General features: G+C 42.2%; 1 protein-coding gene across 2 annotated transcripts in view; it reads right to left on the reverse strand.

The window, feature by feature from the left end:
- The window catches only part of FRMPD4 (FERM and PDZ domain containing 4), an 83,418-nt gene extending 69,721 nt beyond the window's left edge, over window positions 1-13,697 (reverse strand). For both annotated transcript variants that reach the window (XM_039873987.1, XM_039873996.1), the window contains exons 1-2: window positions 13,537-13,697; window positions 9,082-9,184 (exon numbers count right to left, since the gene is read on the reverse strand). In XM_039873987.1, the coding sequence (XP_039729921.1) occupies window positions 9,082-9,184; window positions 13,537-13,693 (260 nt within the window). In that variant the 5' untranslated portion in view covers window positions 13,694-13,697. The remainder of the gene's footprint in view (window positions 1-9,081; window positions 9,185-13,536) is intronic.
- Between the last annotated feature and the right edge of the window lie 13,921 nt (window positions 13,698-27,618).

The raw sequence follows: 27,618 nt of genomic DNA on the forward strand, positions 1-27,618 counted from the left end.
AAAAAAAAGCCCAGCACCCTCTGCTTCCTTTCTCTTCCTCTATGTCCTGTTATCTTCAGATTGGGTCTCTTTAAAGTTTCATTAGTTTAAGTCAGAGGTGGCCGTCAACAGCCTGTGGGCTAAATTTGGCTCATCCTCTGTTTCTGTAAATAAAGTTTTATTGGAACACAGCCACGCCCATTGGATTACATATTATTTATGGCTACTAAGCACTATAATGGCAGCATTGAGTTGTAACAGAGAGCATACAGCCTGCGAAGACTAAAATATTTACTATATGGTCCTTTGCAGAGAGTTTTCTGACTCTTGATTTATGTCATTCCTCACTTAATCTCAACCTCGGCCGGGTACATGCCAATAGCCCCTGAATCGTTCCACACCCCCTATGACAACACTAAAATCACTCTTCTTCCAGCCACTGCGTTATCACACTGCTGCATACCTATGTGGTCCCCCAAGTCAAGTTCAGTGACAATTACTGCTGGATTCTAGCATCCCTGGGGTGGACCCTGGCTGTCTTTGCAAACCCTGAAACTCAGGGTATTTTTTTTTTTTAATCATTGCTCAGGTTGTTGTCATCCTAAAAGACTAGATTTCTACCTAGGTCCTCACTGGTTTTGACTGAATACCAGGGTTTGTGCTCCAGTTCTCTACTCTGCAACTTTAAGAGCGATAATGACAACATCTGACACCATGACCCAATGGATTACAAGTCACAAAGTGCTCTCATGTGCATTATCTCATTGGATCCTTAGATAAAGGCTAGAAATGCAAATTTCTACCTACATTTAAAGACTAGGAGACTGAGAGCCTGAGATTTAAGCGATTTATTCACAATCATTCAGCTGCGGTGATCATGCTGATGATTACCTTGATGAAGACAACAACAACTCAAACTTATTAAGACCTCATCGCGTGCTCCTACTCTGTTAAGGGCTTTATCCACTATATTTTGTCTAATTCTTACAACTGTATGAGGTAGGTCTTCATTTTATAGGTCAAGAAATGAGGATTATATAAATTTACATCTTCGCCTAAGGTCACACACAGCCAATCCATTGCAGAGATAAGATTTGAATTCATATTTTTCTGATTTCTAGGTCGTGTGTTTTTTTATCGGGGAGCAGGATAATATTTTGAAATATTTACCCATGTTGCCCTCCCACTCCCACACCCCCATTTCTTTGCTCTTATGAGGTCTATTTCTTTGCCCATTTGTTCAAGCAGACCACGTAACACTCGTCACCTCGAGACCGAGTTGTTACAGAAGTAGAGAAATGGCTAGGTTCTAGGAACAAAGAGTAAAAACTACAGGCTAGGAAAGATATTCAATAAATCAAAGTAAAGCTTCGTCCACTCCAGAACGGGGACTTGGCAGGGGATGGGGAGATGGAGTGAATCTTAGGGCAAGCAGAAGAACATTGACTTGTGGATACCTGAGAAAGAACAGGCACGCTCCCCTTTGCAGAAGACTGATCCTTCAGAAAGAATCAGTTGGAAACACCCAAATAGCCTCGTGGGATTAAAGGGCGCAACGACCCGTGCTTTCTTTCCTAGTTAAAACCCTGAGAAGGTGACAAGATCCCAGAAGGAATTAGCCCTAAGATGATCCTACATCCCAGTACAGCTAAGGAAGGGCACGTGCACCCAAGATAACAGAGAAATGGCTAAGGAAGGGCTGACAGTGGTGAACAAGGGATGACACAGTAGCTCCCTGCCTAGGTGAGTGATCAAAGGTGAACCAGATGGGTACGAAGATATCTCAGCGAATTCTAGAGAGATGGATGATGTGGCCTAAGGGCGAATACACATCACCTCACCCAACACTTCTTCTCATTAAACCATTCTCCCTAAATTTAGACTCAGTACTATGGAAAATGGGATGAACTGACCATACGTTAGGAAGGGGATTTGGAATAAAATGTGGATTATTACAGTTCATAGATAAATAATGATACACGTACACATCTGAGTGTGTGGCCTGAGATTCTTGCCCACCACACGCACTGTGTTGTCTGTAAAGGTACACTCTGCCTTTGAGCTCCTGAGTCCCTTCTGGGATCTCTGGGAAATGAGACTTCTACTTTAGTCCTGGGTATGTTCCGATCACAGGCTCAAAAAGACTGTTTTGGAGGGTCTTTTCAGCTACTTATAGAAAAGGCATGAAATAATTTACAAATTTTGTAGTTCTAAAGGTTTAATAGAATATGGCATAAGGCCAATAGTGATCTCCTTCCGTGTTTTTCTTAATACAAATACGACGTTAAGACATTCAGTAGTGTCGACCATGTGAGATCATTGAAAACTTGCCCTAGTTTCAAATTTTTTCTGGTTCTTTAATCTTCAACAGTCATTTTCCATACGTGAGTCGCATAAAAGCATCTACAGTAATGGAGAGATTTAATGAAAGTGGGTCATTAACAAAATCTAAGGGACATTAAAATAATCTGGGTGAAGCCATTTTTCTTATTAATTTCCACCATTATATGTCATTATATCCTTTGTGAACAATGGACTCAAATCCCCTTTTCAATTTTATTCTTATTAGAATGTTTTCCCACACATTACATTTTCTAGAATCACTGACCTCTTTCTCCCCAGGCTCTGTAATTTGCAATTGTCAGAAAACGTGGACACTGCAAGTGTATTAGGTGAGACCACAATTTGTAGTGTCAGCATACCAAGGGGCTGTTCTTTTGTGTGTGTGTTTTTCACTGAAATTGCTTGCTGGTCTTACTATAATAAGGCCTTATTATATCGTACATCATCATGCATATTTTATATGCCGGATGCTCGGTAGATGGTCTTTGCTTTGTTATTTTACTAAGCAGCACCGTTATGCATCTAAGCCCAGCTGAAATTAGACAGGAAGGTGACCTTCTTAATATATTCTTTTGCAGACACAGTAGCCCTGGAACATGATCTGACTTGACTTTCCATCATCATTCTGATGAAAAGGGACTGATGAAAAGACAGACGAGCTGAGATCTAATTTTTAGATGGGTCCCTTCTAAATGGTTTATTTTGCTCTTATTAAACTTGCCAGTCTCCCATCGACTGCGACAAGCAGGTAGTCCTGAGCACTTCCTACCAAGATCAAGGCAACTTACTTTGCAAACCTGGGAGAAGAGAGACAGGCTATTTGTGTATGAGCTAAGAATGAAAATGTCTATGGGGTGTGGATGCTGAAACCCAGGTTCTAGAGCTCAATTGCAGCTCTGCTGTTTTCTGGGCAGATCAAGTAAGGACTTGATGTGCCAGATAGCTCGGTCTGTCCCCTTTGGATCACCACGTCCCAGTAATCTGTATCGGCTTTCTTCTACTCTCACTGTACACCGCCCTCCTTGCCCTGAGCAAGTGCTGAGGTTGAGGAAGGATTTCGACCTCTCTCAGCCTCAATTTCCACTCCGTAATTTGGGTACAACAATCAACTTGCTCGCAGGGTTGTTGTAAGGAATATAGAGATGAGCAGGTTAAGAGCGTTCACCCAGGAGCCAGATTGGGTTTCACTCCACCATTTACTAGCTTTGGGATCTTGGGCACGTGTGCCTCAGTTTCCCCATATTTAAATTAGAGGTAACCATTGAACCCATTCACAATTGTGAGGACTGAATGAGTTAACATACAACAAGTACTGAGGACAGGGCATAATAAGCACCAGGTAAGTATTAGCTGGTCTCGATACTAAGGAATGAAACGGTTTAGCAGAGGGTTAATGTATAATAAGGACTTAATACATGTTAACTCTCATCATCATTATCTGTTGGGATGCCATCAATAATATTCTTTTTTTTTTCTCCTGAAGTGTCCAAAAAGTGACCTTCACAAGTTACACACGAAGCTTTGAACTTGATCGTGGCGGTGAGTGGCTCATGTCATTTGTGGGAATGTATCTGTTTCAGGAAGTCATGAATGCTCCTTCTGAGCATTCTCGTTAGGGTTGTTGGAATAATCTTTCTGGTCTTCAAGTGAAATTTGTACATTGCTTGGCATGAGTTATTTAGTTACTTAGGTAAATGGAATGTCACGAAAATGTAGTGGGTTTGTCCTTTGTGAATTACAGGAACGATTAGTAACTTATCTATTCTTATACCTTATTACAGTTACTTTCTTATCAGAAGAACCCAGCTCCTCCCCAGAAATGCTCTCCAACCCCCAGGGAATTAGTACAGAAGGGCTGATAGATGTGGGCAATCTTCCACAGAGGCAGCCATAGCTAGAGCACTACTCATTCATTAGATTGGCAGGAACAACCAACTTAGGTAATAAGAGAAGACAGTCAGAGGGACAGTTAGCTGCTCTAGTACAAAGGATGGGAGAAGGACTAGTTTCCAGTTCTACCCTTGTGCCTTCTTACTATGGGGTGGGCAGCCCTCAGCTTCCAGTGGCATGATGGAAAGGGGTAAGACTGAGTTGCTCGTATACTTGGCTCTTCAATGTTACTTTTTGATAGAGACAAAGGGTGAGGAAGGGAGCCAGCATATCCAGTCTGCTGCCAGGGCTCTAAAAAGGAAATTAGCAAGGCAAGGAAGGTGGTGGTCAAGGGACATTCTGATATTATACACGTGGATTTTTCTGGGTGGAGGAATAAATCGACGGTATTTATCGGATTCTCAAATGGATCTCCAATCTCCAAAAGATGAGTGCTTCTGGTCTAACACGAGCCAGGACATTTCTGATGCCACCTTGGAGGGGCAACTGAGGAAGGGCAGAAGCAAATTTTGAGGTTGCGGTTCATGACAGCCATCCAGGAAATGGATATTCCTGCATCTGCAGGTTGGAAAGCAAGTGTTCATCAGGAGGGTCTAGGGTTTCCAGGGACAAAGGAGGATCTACTTTACATACCTTCCTCTATGCATAAATCCTGCCACTCAGGATCAATGGCTATCCCTTACCGCCATCACCGCATTCCTTCACACTTCCTCCACTTGCACAGTCATAAATATAGTGCAATTAATTAGAGGTCTCCTCCTCGAGGGCAGGAATCATGTTTCAGGTATTTATACATCCCCAGGGCCCTACAGGACATTTGCTACCTAGTTAATGCTCAACAATTGTTAAATTCCAATAAATTTAATTGGGTTGCCTAGCCTTGGGAGATGCGGCATGATTCATAATGTCTATGAGAAATTATAACCCATAATTTTCTAAAATAAAATTTTGGAGACTGTCTTAAGTTAATTTGTCTAATTGTGAAAAGCCAAGGGAAATTATCCTTGGATACTTCTAAAGAAGAAAGCTCTGGTAATTTGCAAAGGGCATGAACTCTTCAAAGATTTTGTTCCTCAACCACTAGAAAGTATGAGTTAGGGTTAACTTAAGAAACTATGAGATGAACGAAACTTGTCTAATTTCAGTGCATCAATTATAGTTCTTTTTGAAGATCCAGGAAAAAACCCAAATGTGGTTACTATAGCAGTAAATTGGTCTCCAAGAAACTCTTTCATTTTCTCAAGAAAAAAAAAATTCTATAATAGAGCAATCAAATAAGGAAAATAATCCACAAAGAAACACAAATGTATCTAGAAACAAAAAATGATCCATGAGCAAATGCTGAAATGGAAGAAAAAAAAGAACAAAACAAAACTAAAGCACTCAGGCAAGTAAACGGATGCCAATTTTTAAAGAGAGAATTTTATGGTGTTATTAAAATGATGAGTGTTTTTCCAAATTTCCTTGGTGGCTAAGAAAATAGGGTATTTTATTATAATCGAAAGGGAATTTATCTTGTGTAAGATATAGACGTTAACACACATATCGGCCGAGAAGCCCAATAAAAAAGAGATTAATATATAAGAGCTAAATTTCTAGGTTAGTATACATATGGCAGACAGATGACTAAACTGATGGGAAAGCACAGGAAATTTTTCTAATGCATGCACTTTTTCGTTAGTGAGAAATACATTATTATTTCAAAATTCTGGTTTAATGAATTTGAAGGTATTGGTGACAATAAGAACTCCACAACCAGCTGCATTGCAACTCTGTGAACTGCAGTGTCATTGTGCTTAGATTTATTTGCTTAAAATAAAGTCACTTGCCACTTTTATAAAGATAAATTTATTGTCCTGAGATTAAAAGAGTCCATTTTAGGATGACATGCTCGCCACCTCAGTAACATCCAAGGCCTATGTGTTTTTTTTTTTTTTTCACTAGTAAAATTCTTTAAGTCTGAAGATTCCCCCAGTCACTCACTGAACACATTGTCACTGAGCACCCCGCCATGAGCCAGGCATTGGGCTAGGTCATGGAGACACGGCAGGAGGCAATCCAGACAAGTTCTCTTTTCTCATGGAACTTAGAATCCAGGTTACCTGATCTGTAACGAGCTACATTCCAGATTTAGACTGTGACCTATCAGTGATATACTGGCCAATGGACACTCAGACCACATTCTAAAGTGAGGGGCAAACAAGCGGGATCCCCCAGAACTTTCTAGGAGGAGGCGCGATGCGATCAACTACTGCCAGCCACAGGTTCCTCCTGCTCCCAGCTCCTTCCCCAGTCTGCGTGAGAAGGCCAGAAAGGGTGGGAGAGAGAACTGTCACCTGGCTGGAAGGGCTGTGATTGGTGAGAGTTTCCTTCCTCCCCGCTGTGATGTGGTCAAGTGGACATCTTGAAGAGCAGCTGGTCTTGCAGGCGCCTTACACAGGAGACCCTCAGCCAGACCATCCATGTACGTTACCGTGTGGCAGGGTGGCTCCTCAGGGGGCCCTCCCCTCCTGCCACCAAAGAACTCGCATGTAAGTTTCACAGGAGAGCCAGCATGTAGCTACCAGCGACATGAAGGGTGTCGACAGCCAACGCTAGTAGAGGAGCAGCTACCGGTCACCAAGAGAGGGCTCTAACCACAGAGAGCATTGCGAGAAGCCCTCGACTTTCTCTGTCCTATTGCCCCGCTGACCTCCAATCCAGAGGGGCCAGGCCTTGAGAAGGGAAAGAGAGTTTTATGTACCCAGAGTAGTTCGTGGTGTTTAAAAAGCATCCATGTTTTCCAGTCGACCCATTTAAAAACCACAATCTCTTTATCAAGTATGTGAGAATCTTGCAGTAATCACAAGCCCAGTTTGAGAGAAATTCTCTATGTGTATTATCTGAGGTTTTAGTCTAATTTGGCTTAACCAAAAAAAATGCAGTTGGTTACCTTCATAGCTCCTAAAGCTTGGCAAACTTTTTCTGTCAATGGCCAGAGAGTAAATATTGTAGTATTTGTGGGCCACAGGGCTCTGGTGCAAGTATTTGACTCTGCTATTGTCGTGGGAAGCATTCATAGTCAATATGTAAATGACTGGGGATGGCTGTTTTTCAATAAAACTTTAGTTTGAAGTTTGAAGTCTCAAGTTTGAAATTCATATGATTTTCATGTGTCGCAAAATATTCTTCTTTTATTTTTTCCAAGCCTTCAAAAGTGGTAAGAAACCATTCTTGGCTCATGAGCTGTGCAAAACAGGTGGCAGGCTGGATCTGGGCTGCAAGCTGTCATTCGCTACCCTGTTTTAATTGGTTCATTTATTCAACAAATTTTCACTGAGCTCCATTACATATGAAGTCCTAGAGAGACTTTTGTTTACAGAGACGCCATTTTTCTTCCATAATACATTAAAGCAGAAGGGGAAAAAAAATCTTTCTAAACGCCCCCGGAAGGATGGCTAGGAAATGATCACACTTTTAGATAGCTTTTCTCCATCTCTGTCCTGCAGCAGGCAATTCAGTCACAGCAAACCCAAACACAGATATTTTATTTCTTCTGTCATCCTCCAGGCACAGAAATCAATAGGACTAATCACAGAGGCACATGCCTAGGGGAAAACAAAATGACCGCGTGATCTGCCATCGGGCCCAGACATGGCACTCTAGGAGGCCAGCCCATCAGGCTCACAGCCTGCCCTGATGAGTGATGTTCCCGCTGACACCCACACACATCTCCCTCCTGACACAGGATGAATATGACGTGAGCCTTGGTGCCCGCTCCTGTGTAGGAACACCGTTTGAGAACTGGATGCCCTACGAGGACAGGCGCGACTTTGCAGCCAGCTGTGAAGGCCCCGCTGTGTTAGGCCTCAACTAAAGTCGGGGGACCGATAGTCCTGGGACTGAGGGCTTTCCTGGGACGTGGGCCTTTCCATGCTTGGCCACCCTACAAGTGAGTGCCCTCCGTTTCTCTTTCTCCCAAGGATGCAGGAGCAACCGTCGTGTCTCTGTGAAGCAGAAGCTGAACTAGGCTTGAGAAAAAAACTTCCTCTGGAAAACCCCAGAAATACTCTGCCTAATGCCTCCCCCAAAGTAACAGATGTCCTTTTCGTTATGAGAGACCAGACATGATAGATCTCTTCCTCAGTTTAAAGAGTTCTGACCCGTGCATTCTTTCATATAATAGGCACAGCTTCATTTGGAAAACTTCTAGACGGCCTTTTTGCCTTAAATGCGCTGAGTGAGTGTAACTCCAGTAGGCTTCTAAGATTCTTGACCAATATTTTAACATCACAAGAAATATATTTTCTGGACCCCCATTAAGAATATCACACAACAAATGATTTACATCCATGATAAAACTGAACCAAGCAACCAAACACGTTTGAAACTGTCCTAGCGTTGACCCAATTATCCTTTTGCCTGAGTTGATGATTTCAAAACTCAGTTAATGAATCACTCAGTCAAGTATGGAAAAATCAGTGAACTGTATGTTTTTGTAGCTATGGGATTATGTATATAAAATTACTCATCACTTAGACTGAATTCAGGAATTGCATTTGATCTTCTTGATTACGGAATATCAATGTGTTAGTAATTTTGGAAAGAAAATAAAACGCAACCTTTGGATATAGTGACTGAAATAAGAGTCAAAAACAAATTTCAGCTGAAGTACGTGCACCCAGAATGCTAAACGCAGAATCAGCAATTAGGTGTTTTCTGGTTAATGGAGCACACATCTGTATACACCAGCATTTTCAAGGTAAATGTGAGGGCTTGCGTTTCTGTCTTAAGCTGGCCCCCAGGAAGCCCTTCCTTTGCTGGATGAGGCTTCAGAGCTGTGCAGCAGCCTCCTCAGCAGGAAGGAGGACAGGAAATTGAGTGACCCACCTGACCAGGTCGATGACCCGTTCCCTCGGTGCAGCGCTGACGGGCTCATCATTGATCATTACGATCTGATCTCCTGGGATCAGCTTGCCTTCTGAGGGGCCACCTGGACACAAATGAGAGTGAGTGTGATGAGAAGACTATTGCCGATCCATCGACAGCCTCCGCTCCTGATCACAATTCACTGTAAGCAAATGGTGCTATGGGCAAAAAACCAAATCCAGCCCCACCTGGGCATTCTTGACATCTGTGCTTTTTGAGAAAGAACTGGGAGCTCTGGACGAGCCCGAGGCCCAGGCCACACCCTGGCCAACTGGATCAGATCTTGGGAGGCGGGACTCAGGCATTAACATCTCTCTAAAATCTCCCAGGCAAGGTTGAGACTCAGAGGCCTCGTGGCGCTTCTCACACTTTACCGGGCACACACGTCACCCGGGACACCTTGTTGGCCTGCAGACTGATTCAGTAGGTTGGGAGGGTACGGGATGAGATAATGCATTTGTCACAAGCTGCCAGGGGCTGCTTATGCTACCGGTCCACTGGCCAAACTTTGAGTATTACGACTTCTAGAAGATGGTATTCCCCCAACAGGTAGCCGAATCAGCTGTGTTGATGCCCACAGGTGCGAAAGACAATCTGGGCACACCACGGGTGGAACAAAGTTGCATTTACTTAGCCATTATGACTGGGGAGCGTTCAAGGAAATGGGGGTTTGCTCTCAGGAAGTCAGGGTAATTGGATCTGAACATTTTAATAATTCTTGTCTGACAGATGGGAGGAAGGAAGCACAGCTGCAGCTGGGACTGAGAAAGGTGTCACTCCTCTCAGCTGGGAGATGGGCTGTTAGGTCACTTTCATGGGGCAGACGATGCTTAGATGTGTCTGTGGTCACCTGTGATTACAGAGAACGCTTGTTTTGGTCCTGATCCATCACAGTCAGTGGGAGGCCTTGTCTGATGCTCATGTCGAGTGAAACTGTTCACAGTCAACAGGAGAACACCCAGGCCCGGCTGTGAGCGCCTGCCAGCTCCTGGTGTCAGGGGCTGCTTTTCTCTCTTTCAGTTGTTCTTCCAAGGAGGAGGTAGGGAACTACTATTTGCTGGGCTTTATTACGCACCAGGCAATGGGTTAAATTCTCTGCCTACTAACGTCCCTGAATGCTATAATCCCTTCCGTGTAATGAGATAACTGAAGCTCACACGGGTTAAAGAATTGGCTGCAAGTGTAGGACTGAGTCTCAGCTTAAGACTTGATTCTTCCAAGTTAAGGGTGGCCGATATCTCTTTTGAACTCGCATCTATAGCTCAAAAGCTGGTCGCTGTCAGGTCTCTTGACACATAAAGTTAACGCCACAGTTGCATGAAGCACACATCTACATGAAATAAAACCTATAAACAAATAACTTTAATTACCTGGAACATCCTCACGTTTAATGTATTTTCTTTTCAAATAAGGACATGGTGCTATAATTTTAACTTTATTTCCAGAGGTCTGTCAGTGGGTAACGGGAGCAGCTGACACATTAGGCTTCAAATATTGTCACTATTACTTTATTTAGTAATTGAAATGAACACTTCATACCCAGAACATGGAACTCGAAGTCATTCAGTTGTTCTCAACCCACCCAGACACTTCGCATATGTGTCACTCAAGCAAATCATCCTCGAACAAAAACTTATCTTCTTTCTGGGGAGTAAGAAAAGTGGGGGGAACCTTAACATGTTCCCATATCAATGACAGGAGATGTTCATTTCAAGCTGTGGGAACTAAGTGTCAGTGTTTGCACACATAAGGAATTCTGAAAATCCTTTGGGAGACTTTTTATAACTATTGGATAATGTTCAAGCAATCACTCCAATTCAGTCAAACAAACGGTTAGAAATCAAATGCTGGTCAAATACGGAACATTTTTCAAAATAATTATTTGGATGATGGATGTTAACTACTCTGATGAGAAAAGCACTTGCTTGTTAACAGGACATATTCATATTTGAGACCTATTTTTTTCATCAAATGAAAATATTCATGTTTAATCAAGAGATTTGAATCAAAAATTCTAGAGAGAGCAACATATAGTTCCTTCCAAAGTATGAGGCAGAGGCACATATCAGAGAATCATCTCGTGCCCTTTCGTCTAAAGCCTGGGTTGTCTAGCATAGAAAATCTGGTCATGCTGCTGAAATCACTCGGAACGTCAGTAGAGTCATTTTTATGATAGACGCTGTTTATTTGAGCAGAATTTTCACTCCTAAAAATGACTGGAAACAGTAATCTTTGACCTCTGTTTTCTCTTTTTCCTACTCTTCTCAAAATTGTCTAACACTACGTTTTAGCATCTGAAGCTAAAGAGCGTTGAGGGCAAGGAAGGGAAGAGGTTGAAAGAACGGGGAGGCGATCCAGGAGATTGAAAAATAAGACTTGAAATCTCTAGTCAACTCCCAGGAGGACACCTCCTTGAAAGAATCTCATAACCAGAGATGTCAAAATGTCGCACTAGTACAAAAGAGCGTGCCAAATGTGATCCCATTTAGAAAAAAATATGGGTATACATATACGTATGATACTACACGTGTCTGTACAATATTATGTGTATGTACACATGGAATCACCTACTATATTCATGCTCTCTGTGTATACATTAATAATGCTTAATTCTGAGCGGTAGGTGCTCAAGTGATTTGGTTTTTTGTTTTCTCTTTCTCCTCTATATTATCTACCGCATTGTATTTTTCATGAAGCGTACGTATTATTTTAATAAAAAGCGACAAATCTCTTTTGTTTTGAGGATAAAATTCTCAACGGCATCAAGCTCAACAACTCTACACAGAGAACTAAAATATGATCTATAGCTAATGAAATCAAAAGCTCAGCAGGCAGAGTAAGAAGTTGTGTTGGCGAGGCCACGGTAGGAGAAAAAAGGAAACAGATTCTTGTCTGCACGAGTTGAAAGGGTTTGACTATAGCTGTGGTGCTCACCCTGGGGCATATTATATCAAAATAACAAAAAACTGAAAAATTAAATCAACTTCAAAAAATCTGTATTAGCTCACTTAGTTGGCTTTCATTGCTCTTAACTGACAAACTCAGCTGCCCAAATACTTTAGGGTTTAATAAGAATAAACATCACAGAATAAGTATGTTCAACGTATTTCGTTCGCTCCCTCGCCCTATAAGGTAGATACTACTATGATCTTCATTATCCACATAATGTAGAGAAGTTACATCAAACTGAAATGCTAGAGCGTTAACACGGAAGCTAAAAAATCTAATAAGGAGCAGAGACAGGATTCAAATCCATCAAACCCAGGCGATCTGATGCCAGAGTCTGTGTTCTTTACTACTGAACTCTGCTACTCATTTGCGAAATCCCAGAGAGAAACAGCACAGAAGATGGCTTCGTTTGGTCCGAAGATAAATCCAATATAAGTCCATTAAAAGAAGTACATAAATATGTATAAGAAATGAATAATTAAAAGAACATTGTCCCGGAAAAGGCAAAGGCAGCCCACTGCAGGCAACTGGATCATAGCGCATTACATTCAACTGTGGAACATCTGTACACTCTAACGAGCATGACTGCGACACAGTACGTTAACTATCTGATCGTACTGTAGAATTTAAGGGATTTAACACGCACTGTATCAGTCAACGTTTATTGTGTATGATAAACCACCCCAAAACTCAGTAGGGTATCCAATAATCATTTCTTCTCATGCTTATGGGTCTTTAGATTGATCCAGGCCAGGCTCGGCTGGGCAGTTCTGCGTCACACTGCAGATCAGGCTGTACTAAGATCTAGGCTGTAGGCTGGCTGTCCTAAGTGTTCATTTGGGGGCTCAGGCTGTAGGGGTAGCAACCACTTGAGGGAAATTCTCACGGCCACGGCAGAAATCCAAGAAATAAGTTCAAATGCATAAGCATATTGCAAGCTTTAGCTTATGTCACCTTTGCTGATATGCCATTGGCCAAAATCAGTCCCTGGTCCAGCCTAAGAGCAGTGGGATGAGGAAATACCTTCTGCCTCTAGTGGGATGGGAAGGGAGAGCATCTTTGTACAATAATCCAACCACGCCAATGACTAAATCCTACGATAACTTAAATACCACTGCCTGCTTTTTGATTACTAAGGAGACCATCATGAGCTTACTAAATACAGTACAGTGCCTGCCTCTTATTATTTCCATTCATACATTAAGAAATGGGCCATTTCCATGGTTACAAATGATGGATCAGTGTTTTTCTAAGTCAAAGGAGATATTGGATTTGGTAGTCTAAACCTAGTTTGCAGAGCCATTTTGTCCCTCCAGTGGTCCGACTCCATCTAGGTGTTAGGAAAACTCAACTAGCCTCCGCAGCCTGCAGGGGAACAGTATGAAACTTATGAAACTGAACAGTAGTCATTGTGGCAGGGTGTGACGGGTGGTCCCAGGAGACCGAGGAGCAGGATTGGGTGCTTACCTGGTGTGACAGAGCGAACGACCACTGGCTTTTCACTCCCTGCCACGAAGCCGAATCCCAGGACAGGGTCCCGCCGCATCTCCACTTTCCGCGGGGCAGGAGGGATGATTTGGCAGCTCTCTAACCGAGGGTCGTCAAATGGGATCGCCTGTGTCATGGGGCTGTGAGAGGAGCACACACAAGAGAAAAGGGGCATCAATGTGAGTTGGGCCATCACCTAGTAATCACATTCTCTCCAGCTTCAAAACCTTCTCTGTTTGGTGGAAAGTGGGAAAAGTGTCGGGAGACCCATAGTCATGCTTCTTGGGTGGCCTTCTTGGTTCTGGAAAAACAAGGGCCCATGTCCGCTTTAGGTCTTTGAACTGACTGTTCCCCTAAACAGAAATCTTTGTCCTGCAGACACCTGTATGGCTTGCCCTCACATCTCCCAAGTCTGCTCAATTGTGACCTCCTTGGACTATCCTCGTCACATACTTTAAGAACGCAACCCTACTCCCCCCAACCAGATGCCTTTTACCCTCTTCTACCTTTTTTTTTTCCCCCATAGCACTAATCACTTGCTAACATGCTGTGGAATAGACTCATTTTTATGCTTGTTTTTACTGTTTTGCTCTCCACATTAGAATGTAAGCTTCACGAGGGCAAGGAGCTTTGTTTTGTTGACTGATCTGTTCCAGGTGTCTAGAACAGTGCCTGGCACAAAGTGGATTTTAAATAATGAAATTTAAAAGTAAAAGAAAAGGTATTTCTTTGTGGAAAACTGTCAAATTATAACTGATATGCTGAGAAAGAACCTCAAAGAGTTATGGACATTGGGTAGGTAACGTGCATGGCTTCTGGCTCCAGGGAAATTGAAGTGACGGGGATCATTTTGGTGGTAGTAGGTTATCTTGGTGTCGAATACATTCTTCCTTTCCAAAGAAGTTGAAAAATTAAACTTTGCCATTTCTTTTCTGGAGAAATTTTCAAGTGATTTAAATGAATCTTTTTGTTAACACCTAAACTTCAGAAATCTTTATCAATAATGTAAACTTGAAATGCTTTTAGCTTTTGACAAATTTTTAAATAAATGCTTCCACAAATGTCTTTTTGAGCCATGAAACAATCTTGAGAATGAGGGAGCAGAGAAGGTATTATTTTCTTCATTTCCCAGTAAGGAAACTAAGATCGAAATAGTAGCTTCTTGTCACTCAGGGCCCATGGCTGGTGTGCCAACGCGTCAGATCAAAAACCAACTCCGGTGACAGTTAATGAAGTCTTCACTTGTGCACATTAGCCAAGGCAGACTCCTTCGGAGGGAAGAGTTATTAGTATGGACTCTAGAAATCTCCTTAAAGTAATGTAAGCCAAGATTATTTCGACGACATAGACTTAATGCAATTTTCTCTCTCTCTAATCTTCTTCAATAAGTAAAACCAGATCATTTTTAAATACCTTGAAAGATGCTACTCTATGTGCCATCTGGACAACATATTGTTCAAATGTAATGAAGAAAAGCAGAGAAGGAGGAATCCTGTTGTCCTTCTGTGTAATTAATAAGAGCTAAGAAAAATCAATGAAAACCCTCCAGGATCCGTCCTTTAGGTATATATCATTGACTAGGAAAATAAAGTTTGAAATCCCTTCCAAACAGAAAGGAAATGTCTTTTCGATTGAGCAGCTTGTGATCTGGAACGTTAGGGCAAAGAGAAGTGTTAGTTGACAGCTAACATGTTGTGCTGACACTCATCTGTTATCTTATTTCATGTTCAGAACCCCCCTACGATGGAGCCAGGTGAGCTCACCCAACTCCTCTCTTTGCAAACGTCGAGAGGAAGAATAACTGAGCCAAGGTGTGAGCCAGCTACTATTCACACCAGGTCTTCTGATTCCAGGTATCACGCGCTCGACCAGTTATGTAATTGGCAAGGACAGTGCAAAGAAACCGCGGGGCCCTTCATTCAAACATGATTAAGAACCTCAAGATGGTGGAACGTGAAACCCAGCCTAGGGCCGTGCGTGACTACATGGGTCGCATGCCCGTGAAGCTGGCCCTGGTCGTGTGCTATCCCCAATGTCCCACCACCACTCTAGAACTAGCGAGGCTCAGAGAAGCGGAGAACTGGGCTCAGAGCGAGGGGTCTGTCTGATGGGGACTGCAGGTGTTCCTGTGAACCTAGAGATTACATATGGCTACCAAGGTGGCGCATGCGCCTGGCATGAAGGGAGGTGGGCAGACCCCAGTAAGCAGAGGGTCACATGCAGAGGCCTGGCAGACCAGAATCCAACCCTGATTAAAGCAGCAAAACCGATGCAGAGTGAACCCCAGTGTCTAGAGCAGGAGCCTCGGATGGGGCCCTGGGCAGGAAGGGCCTAAGATGCGGAGCAGGTACGGAAGTCAAGGCCAGGAACCAGGACACCGGGAGGCCGTCTGATGTTCTTACAGCAGGCCCCACTGGGCGGGAACCTGACACCCTGACATTGATCCCTCACAGGCCTGAAACAGGCATGGCTACGAGTGCCTGGGGGAGAATGGGGCCACTCGAGGTGGGGGTGGACAATGTTCTGTTCTCTTGTACCCCTCTGTAACACAGCTCCAGCTCAGAGCGTGCAGTTCTTGAGCTCCCTTTGGAAATGAGTGTCCCCTCTTATCCCCAGATGGAACAAAGGAGAAAAGGGAGGGGAAATCCATGGTTTTAGATTCGGGCCCTGAGCTCTGAGTTTGCACCACAATCCACAGAAGACATGTTCGAAATAAGGAAAGTCATAGAAGTGAAGTAACTCGCTAATGGTCACCTGTGTTTCACAACAGAGACTTGAACCCTGGCTGGTAGAATTCTCAATTCCAAGTGCAGAGAGCGACTGGGGAAGACCTGCTGCTGCCAGGTCTCTGAAAAGCTTCCAGCAGTGGTTCCCAAGCTTTCCTACACTTCAGAACCACTCAGGAAGCATGACTAAGTTCTAATACCCAGACCTATGACAACGGAGTATCTGGGGGTGGGAGCCAGGGTCAAGTTTTAAAAAGATTCCCCAGGTGATTCCAAAGTGTGGCAAGGTTTGGAGGCCATTCACCTGCCCGGGGAAGGGTGGGTGCTGGCCCGCCTTCCCAATAAAGAAAAGGGGACACAGTAGATATCCCAAAGGTCGCCTCTAGCATCCATTGTAAATGCAAGTTAAACTCCTGAAATCTTCCGGAGCTTGATTATCCTCTTCCTACTACATGATAAAGTAATAGTCTCAACTTTTTATTCATTGCCCACTTAATAACTATTATATTATTATTTTATTAATACCTGGTATTTATTAAACACTAATTTCATGCTAAGCATTTTCCGAAATGCTTTCCATATGTTAGTTTATTTACTTCTCCGAAACAACTCCACAATACATTAATCAACAAATGTTTATCGAACGCCCACTGACTTCTCAGTTCTGGGGACATGATGGGAACAAAAGCAGAATAATAAAAATACAATGTTTACTCTAGTGTTCAGAGACAGAATAAACTAATAAATTAGTAAAATTTATGGCATATCAGGTCATTAGAAGCGCTAAGGAGAAAATTACTATGGGGAAGGAGGATAGAGAGCTGGTGGGTGGGGGTGCTGCAGTGTGATATCAGGGGTCCCGGAAATGCCTGCGGGAGGAGCATTTCCAACAGAGGGACCATCCAGTGCTAAGGTCCTGGTGAGAGCATGCCTAAGAGACAGCCCGGAGGCCAGTCAGTGGTGGGGGAGGCTGGAGGTGGTGAGGTGAGTGGCAGACAAGTGTTGGGAGGGGGCGTCTTCCTTCACACACAGGGTGTTTCCGGTGAGGATCGACCTACGAGCACCTTGTCTAATGCAAGTCCTGATGTATCCAAATGGCATGAGGCATTTTTCTCTCCAAGGAGCTAACACCTTCTGGTTTGCACAAGAAACACACAAATGCCCAGGTATAGGGTGAACCTGAGAACCGAGATGGTCGTTCGGAGCGACACTTTGGAGCCAGACTCCTGGGATTTGAATTTTGGCCCCATCACTTCCCAGCAGTGTGACCTGTACGAATGACTTCATCACTCTGTGCCTCAGTTTCCTCATCTGGAAAACGGTGAAAATAAGAGTAATGATCTCATAAGACAGTTGTGAAAATTAGATGAATGAGTAAACATAAAGTATTTAGCAAAATGTCCGGCACATATGAAGCACTCGAAAAGCAAGAGCTGTTCTTTTCATCGATTTGGGTCACTGAATGAATAAAAAGGAATAGGTTTCAGACATAATGAACTCATTTAACTTGAAAATATGAAAACAAACTCAATAAAGTTTCAAATACCTATAGCCCAACGCTCAGTGAAATGCCTCAGAAATCCTAGGGAAACTCTGAGGCCTTCGATTTGAAAAATCATATCAAAATCAAGGACACGGTAAACACAGATTTAAATTGATATACAGGAGGCAATATGTATAAGAATACAGAAGAATAAAAGAAGAATAAAATCCAGGTTCTCCAGCAACCGAATCGCTGTTGGTAAGACTTCCTTGACCATGTTCCTGGACCACTAAGTGAACACGGAGCCCAGGGCTGGAAAGAAGGCCGGGTCATGGGGAAAGTAAGCACTCATTACGTTGAAAGGGTGGGACACAGGAGCAGGCCCTTTCATCTCAGACACTGCCATCCTGTGTGTCAACAGAGAATCTGACAGTTTGTTCCTCTTATTTCATTGTCGTTTCCCCATCCAAATAAGGTTTAAAATACAACAAATGCGTATTTTTGTGGTCGCTGCTTGTGCTAGCATGTGTTTGCTGTTTATGTTTTCATTCTTTTGGATTGGCTTGCACTGAGGATAACCTTCTGATGGTATTATTTTCTTGCTCAACAGGTGATATTTTCAGAATAAATTATCTAAAAATAATCAACCGCTGTCTTTTTTCCAGCAGGAATGAATCTACAAGAAAACGTTCCCCCATGAAATATCATTTTGTTCTTTGTATTAAGGCTAGCACTTTTTGGCTCTCTCCTTGCAATATTTTTTTAGAAAGATGCTTGAGTCCTTTTATAATGAGCTGAAAAAGCAGCGTTTTTTTTATCTGCTGAACATGCTTCAGTGAATTCTGATGCTGAGACTGGAAGACTACAACTGATGAGCTACATAAACCTCTGGCCCCAGCTCCCAACCTTCTCCAACACACACACAGATAGGCCAGGAATCTATGATCTGAAAACACAGACTATATTAATTATGGTGGAAGCTGTGTCCAGAGATCGAATGAGCAATTTTCCCATTTCTGACAGATTCGTTTCAGAGGAAATGACGGTAATCCTGCTGCCTAACTCCCCATGACGGCAGGCAAGCGCTCTCCTTTAACCTTGGAGCCTCTCTTCCTCAGCAGAAATAAAAGACAGATACATCCAATGTATCGCACAGAATTACTTTGACTTACTATGAAGCACCCTGTAAGAAAACCTCAAATCATTCTAGTTTCCCGTGTACTCGTTGAAGCCAGCGAGGTCCTGTTTTGGATATGTGCTGTGTAGGAAAATTCTGGAAGGAAGAATCAAATTTAGAAGCTATTACCTTTGCTGTGGAGTTAAGGAATCTAGAAAGATGGTGGCAGGTGGGACACCAGGGTACTTAGGAGTGGAAGGAAAAAAAGTATAAGTGAATCTATACTCCTGAGTACCTGGATGCTGCTTGAGAGGGTCACCGTTGGTGTCACCTTTCATGGAATGCCAGCTGTGACTACATGAGAACATTAAGCATAGATATATTATATTCCCACCTTGGTAGCACTGGTCTGGAGGGTAGACTGAATTATTCTTCATTTGCTTCCTAGGATGTAGCTCACCACTGGATACCACGTTAATTTTCAGTGCCTCCTCACTGCCCACAGTACATATTTCTTCCTCCTTCACTCCACTCACATCTCACCACCCAAAGCATGGTGGAGCCCAGATGTGAGAAGTGAAAACACTTGTGTAGTTGGCCATGAGCTCATGCTTCTCTGTCATCACCATGAGAAGACCTCAAGGTAGCTGCTGTCCCTTCAGGATGGACAAAGGTGGAACAACCAGAACCGGCACCTCAGTGAGAAGCCCAGGGGAGCAGAGCTGCCCAGCCCCCGAGCCTTGACCGGCCAGCTGAATGAGGAATAAGAAATAATGATTGTTTTACAGCACTGACTTTGGGGATTGTTGGTTATGCACCAAAAGCTCACTCATCCAATCTGTAAATAGTGCTTTTAATATTATTTTAAAACCTTGATATTCCACATCCCAAAAGGATTCTCTCTCCACCAACCTTATTCCCCACACCATTCGTGATTAAATATGTTACACTGGACAAATACCACAGATGCTTCCAAAGGAAACTCCTGCCCTCATTGTTCCTGTTGACATGGCAGCTACAGGGTCCCCCATAGTCTATTCTTCACTGGACTTGGGCAGTGGTGGCTCCCAACTCAAGGGTCAACAGTTCATTAGCCCTATTGTGGCCTGTGAGGAAGCCTAATAAGAAAAGCTCCGAGCAAAACTGCTAAGCTACGCAAAGCAGAGTTCCCCAGGACAAGAATGTAAGTAGGAAGGAAAAAGAAAGAAGCCTGTATTGTTACAGTTGACAGGTTACCACTGAGAGAGGTCGGAAGGTAGGTTAGACCCCATGATAGGTTTCCAGCAGGTCAAAATTATGATGGTATATGTGGCAAAATAACGTACGGAACAAATTTTTTCTTGGTTCTAAGTTTTTTCCTCCCTCAGGTCTAATAAGGTGAGCAAGTCTCTTGTAGTCCTTTGCCTTAGGGAGATGTATTTACTAGGGCCAAAGCAAAAGCTGACTACAAGAAACCCTCTTTCCAGAGATTTGTTTTTCTGAAAGTCTGAGCAACGTGGCTGAAGAGGCAAAGGCAGGACCTCGTGGAGGTGGCAGAAACTTCAGGAGGGAGAGCTTGGTGGTATGCCTAGCAGGGAGCCAAGACCCACACACAGGCTGAGCCTAGAGAAATGGCAGAATCGGTGAACTTCAGGGGACCACGCAAGCTTGGACTAGGGCATCTTACAGGATTAGGTAACATGAACTGAAGGCCACAAAGGCTGCTTGGATTTCTGTTCTGAAGAGATTCTCAGGCCTTTTGAATATTCGATATAATTATATTTGCACTGCCAACCAGCAGGAATATAACACGATGATACACACGAGTTTAGGGATAAAATTTATACGTGCCATGTGAGAAAACAGAAACTATAGGTAAACAGAACCTTTGAGGGAAAGGAGAAAGCATAGTTGGAAGAGATGTGATGAAATTTGGAGAGAACCCACATGGTGGAGTGACGTCATGCTAGGAGAGCCTAGACTCCTGCCAATAAGGACCCTAAAGCTTCTCGCATCTGGAACTACCTCCCAGTCCTGCTTCCCAAGAGGCTGGGAGCTCGGCCACTGCATTTCCATTCTCATCTGTCCACGGGACTCAATCTCTCTAATATAGGAATTTTTATACGCAGCCCCTACTTTTTTTTTTTTTTTTTGGCAAATCTGGTAAGCCTCAGTCTTTTGGACTCAAAAGAGCCTAACCGAATCCTGCCACAGGAGATGAGTTAAATTTAATATAAACATTAAGAACTGCACATAATGTGTTTTCAGCTCACAAAACTAGTGAGACTCATGCTTTTTGCCTTCACGGATAGGCATATTGTGGGTTCAGAAGAACATAACCTTCAGGAATCAATTCCACAGGCCATCGTCAGTCAATTCCCAAAAACACATCAGGAGCATTTAAAGATCTAGAATTGTTTAGTTGAGCTTGGAAACTTACATAGCACTTGAAAAGCCAAGAGAATCCAGAAAGCTTAAGCTTACAAATCATAAAATGTTTAGAGGAATCTTGTTGGAGAATTCTAGGAGGGTTTGAAACAAATGAAGCTGCTCCTTAATGGGTAGACTAAAAATGAAGATTTCAGTTCCCTTCAAATTAATTTACAGATTTTATGCCATCCAATAGAGAGATCGCCACAGTCCTTTTTAAAGAATTCGATAAAAAGAATTCTAAGTTTTATATGATAATATCAAAGAACATTCTGCACAAGAAAAACGCTCTGATTGTCTAGCTGTATGAGACACCAGAACCTATTATAAAATAACATTTAGGATGCTGAGATAATAGCACAAATATACAAAAGTATAAAACGATGGAACAGCTTTGACTAGAACAAAACAAGGGTTCTAGGGTAAATAGAGAGACGCCCACTCACTTGAAGGAATTCCATGCAAGCAATGGCTCCAAAGAAACGGAAGTGCTTTAGCGTGTCAACAATGTGATTCCTTTGGGAACAAAACCAGGACAGTGCAGTAGAGTGGCTATGAAAATCTTTTGTCCTACACAGGGGTTATTGACTACCTGGTGACAATGAAGTCAAACATTTTTAGAGTAAAGGAGATATTATATTAATAAATGAGAAAGTATCTTATAAAAGAAATTTGGATTGTGGCAAGAATGTAGAGAAACAGATGTTTGGAAACGAGCGTAGCACTGTGTTGGTTGTATTGAAAATTACGCAAACATGTATCTATAAAAACAGCAGCCTTTGAAAACTTGGAAATGAATTTTTCTAATATGTTTAAAAATTGGCCGAATGAAGAATTTCAGTGGATTGTGAACTCATTTGTTAAATATAGAAAAATACAACATTTTCCATTTGGTTGGTGAGAACAGTTGAGGGACATCAAGGAAGACAGAAACTTTCCAGCTGAATGTCAACAAAATTGCTTGCGTAGATGGGATTGAAAAATAGTATTTCATGATCTGATGAGCAAGCTGGCAAAACACTCTGTCCATTTACCTTTTCATATGTGTCTGTGGTTCTTTTTTTTCGCCAATGACAATGATTAAAACCAAGTAAAGAAATAAGCTGAATTTGCAACCAGACCTTCAAATTTTTATTCAATGAAATGGGAAACCAAGATGCCCGAAAATAAATAAGCATCCTCAATCGCTTTGCTGTCATTTAAAATATTACATAATTGTTAATGCGGCAGTGATAGCAAAATGTTTACAAGTGATCACAATGTGTATTTCATCTTATTTTAACATCTCATTATAACATCTTTCTTATATATGCCTATACTCTCCATAATATATTCTTTACAGTAGTAGCTATATTTAAATTATAAATAAATTAATATACACCAGGGGTACGTGTTCAAAAGCCTTTACTGATAGGAGTACAAAAGCAAACAACAGGCAGATCTCTGTTCTGTATGATCCAGGGCGTCCCTGACTTAACGGTGTGAGCCCAAACAGGATGAACACATCATTGATATTACACAGCTCACCACGGCTCTTCAAAAGGCCAGCTCTCACTTTCAGGAATATTCAGTGGCATTTTTAGAAACCTGAAAATGAAGTTCGTGTCAGGGCCCAGGGCAGGCTGCCCGAAGATATTCCACAATGGCATATTGATTATTTTGAATTAAAGTTACTTAAGAAACTGCCTGTGCAAGAAGAAGACCCTGACCTCTCTGTCCCCCTAAAGGCAGGAAATAAATCTCCCATGTGACTTATGCCCCGCCTACTCCTGAGGCTGAGACAATCTTATTTAAAAGAATCCAGAGCGGAAAGATTATATAAACAAACCTGGTAAGACCTTTACCAATTTACTCCGTAAGCCCAAACTTTTTGGATTCCTCACTTAGGAACACCCAAATCTCACTTAGATTCTTTTCTGATGAGCAGTGACTTTCTTCGTCCTGCCGATTTTTTCGCAAATGTATGGTTTGGTCATTTATTTGATTTTTTTTTTTTTTTGAGCATCATATTATGGTGCTCCCATGTGCACGTATTAAAATTGCTTTCTCCCCGCTGTTAATCCAGTCTGTTGTCAATTTAATTTTTTTTATTAGTTCAGCTGTAAGAACTAAAGGAGCGGGGAGTCTCCCCATTCCGGACAGCGGTAAGGGCTCACTTCTATGACTAAGAACGTCTGATAGAAGTTAAAAGTGGCTGGTAAGGAAATCACAGGATCAAAGGTGTGAGCTAACAGTTCTGTTTTAAGTAAGAACTTGTGATCTCTTAATCTTTTCTGCATTAAAGTAATTATTCTTAGCCCCTACCTAGAGAATTTAGTTTCCTTACTTACACATAAAACTACATTACCGCCCAAGGTTTACGCATTTTTTTCCAATTTGGTTTTGTTTGTTTGCTTGTGCTTCTCCTGTTCTAAGCCCAGATCCTATGCGTGTCATCACGTCGGTCCCTTACCATATGGCTCCCATTGGGTTCAAACAATGGAAGGTGCTGGCAGGAGAAAGTGGGATACAGAGAAGGCAGAGAGATCAGGGTATTTATTATTCCTGCCCGTTCCAAGCTTTGAAGAAGTTCTGGAGTGACCATATCCACTCCGATTACGGTTCATGTCACATCAGCCCCTCTTCCACGGTTCCAGAGCTCACTGTGCTCTATGCTAACAGGTCCCAGCTGCTGCTAGTCTCCTGGTTCCTCAATGGGACTTGTTGGTTTCCTTCACCGTGCCCACATCCATCCATTTCTAGCAAGGACTCTAAACCATGCACCTTGCCTCTCTCTTTCATGAAGCAACCTGGTCACTCTCATGAAACAAACCCTGCCCCTTGGATGGCACTGATGGGGAGTCTCTTTGTCTTGGCTTCCAGTGAAAAATTTAATTCTAGCTGCTTTTTTGATTCTTAGCCAAGAGTAATAAATATTTCTACATTGGGAACAGCACCGAGATGATTTATTCAACTAATATTTATTTATGATACATCAACTACACTTATATTTATACCAATGATTCTCAAAAAACAAATAACAAAACCCTAAGACAAAAACCTATTAACATTTCTTCCTGAATGAAACATGTTTTCTACATATAAATTTTTAAATATGATGAAGACTTTGGGTTCATCTATGGACCGCTGTGGAATCCATTTCTATTTGCCTAATTTAAATGAAATATTCTTTTTATCTTAACTGAGGGTTGTCTCTTTGTCTCTCTGTCAAAGTGTTCTCAGCAAACTTCTATCTTTGGTCAACATTATCTGCATAGCAAACGTGCCAGACACGCAGGAAAATTAACAAGAGGGAGAAGATCATTAAATTTGAGAGCTAGGTGAGACCTTGGCTAAGGCTTTCATGTTTTAGAAGAGTCGATTGCTCATCTTTTCTACCATTTTCCTTCAAATTGGCAGAAATTAATTTTTCAAATTCAATCAAAATCGGTCTCTTTCATTATTTATGGTGGATCAAATTTATCTACCACGTATTCGATAACTGTTTAATAGAAGCTTTCTACATGCCCGGTGCTCAGGATATGGCTGAGATTCACGACAAGCTTATATTGAGTGCAGGCATCAGCAAACTATATTGCCCATGGGCCAGAGCTCACCTCCACCTGCTTTTGTAAATAAAGTTTCATTGGAACACAGGCATGCCCATTTATTTATGCATTGTAGTTGCTTTCATGCTACAATGGCCGAGTTCAGTAGTTGTGACAGAGATGGTCTGGCCCATGAAGGCTAAAATATTTCACTATCTGATCCTTTACAGAAAAAAATCATTTGCCAAACCCTCTTCTGTGGAAGGACTGAGACAATGAAAATCAAATAAACATAAACTATATCACATATTGTCAGAGGCTGATAGCTTTTATGAAGAAAATGATAGCGGGATAGAGAACTGTTTTAACGAGATGGCAGTGGACACCTTTCTAAGGAGGTTACCTCTGAGATTTGAATGAAGCGAGGGATTGAGCCAGGAGGATATCCATGGGAAAAATATCCCAGGTGGGGGAAACAGATACATGCCACCTTAAGAGAACAGTTTCCAACCCATTGTTTCACTCCTGCGTTCATTCCTTTATTCAAGAAAGTGTTAATGAGTGTTAATTTACTATGATGTTCTCCTTGGTTCTACACCATCAAAGCAATTCCAGTGCAGCAGGAGGGGCCAGCGATATAAACATATAAGTAGGATAGATTGCTAGAGGCAAGTGTGATGGTAGGGTGCGCTCCATAATGCGGGGATGCAAGCCATGGGGTGATTGATCTAATCGAGAATGGGGAATGGGGGACCAGGAAAGACTTCACGGAGTAGACACCCAGGAGACGACTCTAGAGATGTGAGGCGGTGACCACCATGAGGATAAGGAAGGGAATTACATTGCAATCTAAGGAAACAACAAGCAAAGCCATAGAGGCATAAAAGAAAGTGGTGTTTGGGACAGGTGACAGTAAGTATTGCTTGTCGTTGGGTAATAGGGGAGAGTGCTTAGGAGAGAGAGCGGTACTGAAGAGGAGAAATGAAGTTAGAGAGGAAAAGTACAAGCCATGTTAGAGCGCTGTGTAATACCTGCCGCACGCCCTTCAGGTAAGCCAGAGCAGCACGTCCTCCCTGGACAGGTCAGAGGCTCTAAGATCTATAAGGACCTGGACAGGTCAGAGGCTCTAAGATCTATAAGGACCTGGAATGCAATGAGTCGAGGAAATAAAAATCCTGAAATTCTCTCTAAGTTCTAGGAGACAATAGTAGACTATCTTAGAAAATGAGGTTAACAGTTATTAAATATTAACTTGAATGCACATATAATTAATTTTATTTATGAATCAGAATATCATTCATTTGAGGATTACAGTTCAAAGGAACCGGAGTTGAAAGAGAACCTAGACTGACACATTTTTCCAGAGATCCTTTCAGCTTTACTAAATGAGATGCAATAAATCGAGGATCTATTAGGGCTTGGATAAATTAACATCCAAAATAGGTTCCATTAATCCATGATCAAATTTATCCCGCAAGAACTGAGTTCTGTTCATCAATACTACTACCGAAAACCATTTCAACAATTAGTCTATGATCAAGAGCCAGTTCATCTACCCAGAGAGATTTCTGTCATCGTTAAAGACGATGAATTTAGCGCTTGCAAAACGCTTATTGACTGTGCCTTGTGATTCTAAATGTCGGATTTAAAATGGCAAAATGTTTGTCAGTTTCCCTAAAGCAGCAAGATCTCTACAGCTAGACTGGTAATCAATTACAATAATTGAGTTCAGTTCAATGTGTTTAAGAGATGGCTTTTCTGCTAATGACACTGTAATGTGTCAGAGGCAATAATAATCAAGTCACATCCTTGGGTTGATTGAGAGGCTGGGCAGAGCTGGTAGCTCTCAATCTCGCCTCACACCATCAACCCCAGATGTGCATTAGTCCAAAGGAATATTTGACCTTTGATTGAGATTTCTTGGGAATTAAATATTTAAAACACAGATAGCCACACAATAAGTGCTTCAGTTCACATGTTCTGTTTGGCAATAATCAGTATAAATAGTATGATACCTGGCTGAGTGTAAGTGAGTGTGAATTGCATTGAAGAAGAGGCTATAGTACACTTCAAATACCACTAAGGAGATCTACTCCTGGAGAATATATTGGTGCAACCACATTAGAAAACAATTTAGCCGCAAGGCCACGCTTGTATGAGCAACCCTGACTTCTGAGCTGTTGGATAGCACCCAGGAGCAGGGATCTACAGATCATGTTGGTGGTCCTTCTGTGACACACTGTGGTTTCGAGGGGACACCCCAGCTAGAAGCCCTTAGCGCTGGTGAGCAAGGTCAACCTCCGGAAAGTAGGCAGGGACGAAACCAGAGGTTTTCGTGTTCAGACCCTATTCAAGCAGAGAAGGTCTTCTATTTCAGTAAAGAGAAGAGAACAGTCACTGAGAGTAGCACGGTCGATATCTTCTAGGATTAGGAATTGCCCATCGCTCATTTCCACTTTAAAATAAAAATATTAAATTTAAAATAATTAAAGAAAGCACTACCGTGCTGTTATTTTTTGTGATATCTACTCGATGTTATTTGCTTAAAAGTATTTCATTTTTCAGGCCCAACATAACTGATAACCTAAATCGTACTTCGATTCTTCCCATTAATTCATTCAGCATTACTCAGATATCTGTGTTTTAAAAGGCATTCCAGGTTGACGCTGGTGCAGGGTTCGAGACCACAGTTTGAAGAGCACTGGCTCAGTGGGAGACACCCAGGGAGTGAACTTGAGAGATGAAATAGACAGCCAATCTCCATACATCTTGTAATTCGCAGCCACCCTCACTACATAA

Source organism: Pteropus medius, unplaced genomic scaffold (genome assembly GCF_902729225.1).
Source record: "Pteropus medius unplaced genomic scaffold, Ma_sr-lr_union100, whole genome shotgun sequence".
NCBI lineage: Eukaryota > Metazoa > Chordata > Mammalia > Chiroptera > Pteropodidae > Pteropus > Pteropus medius.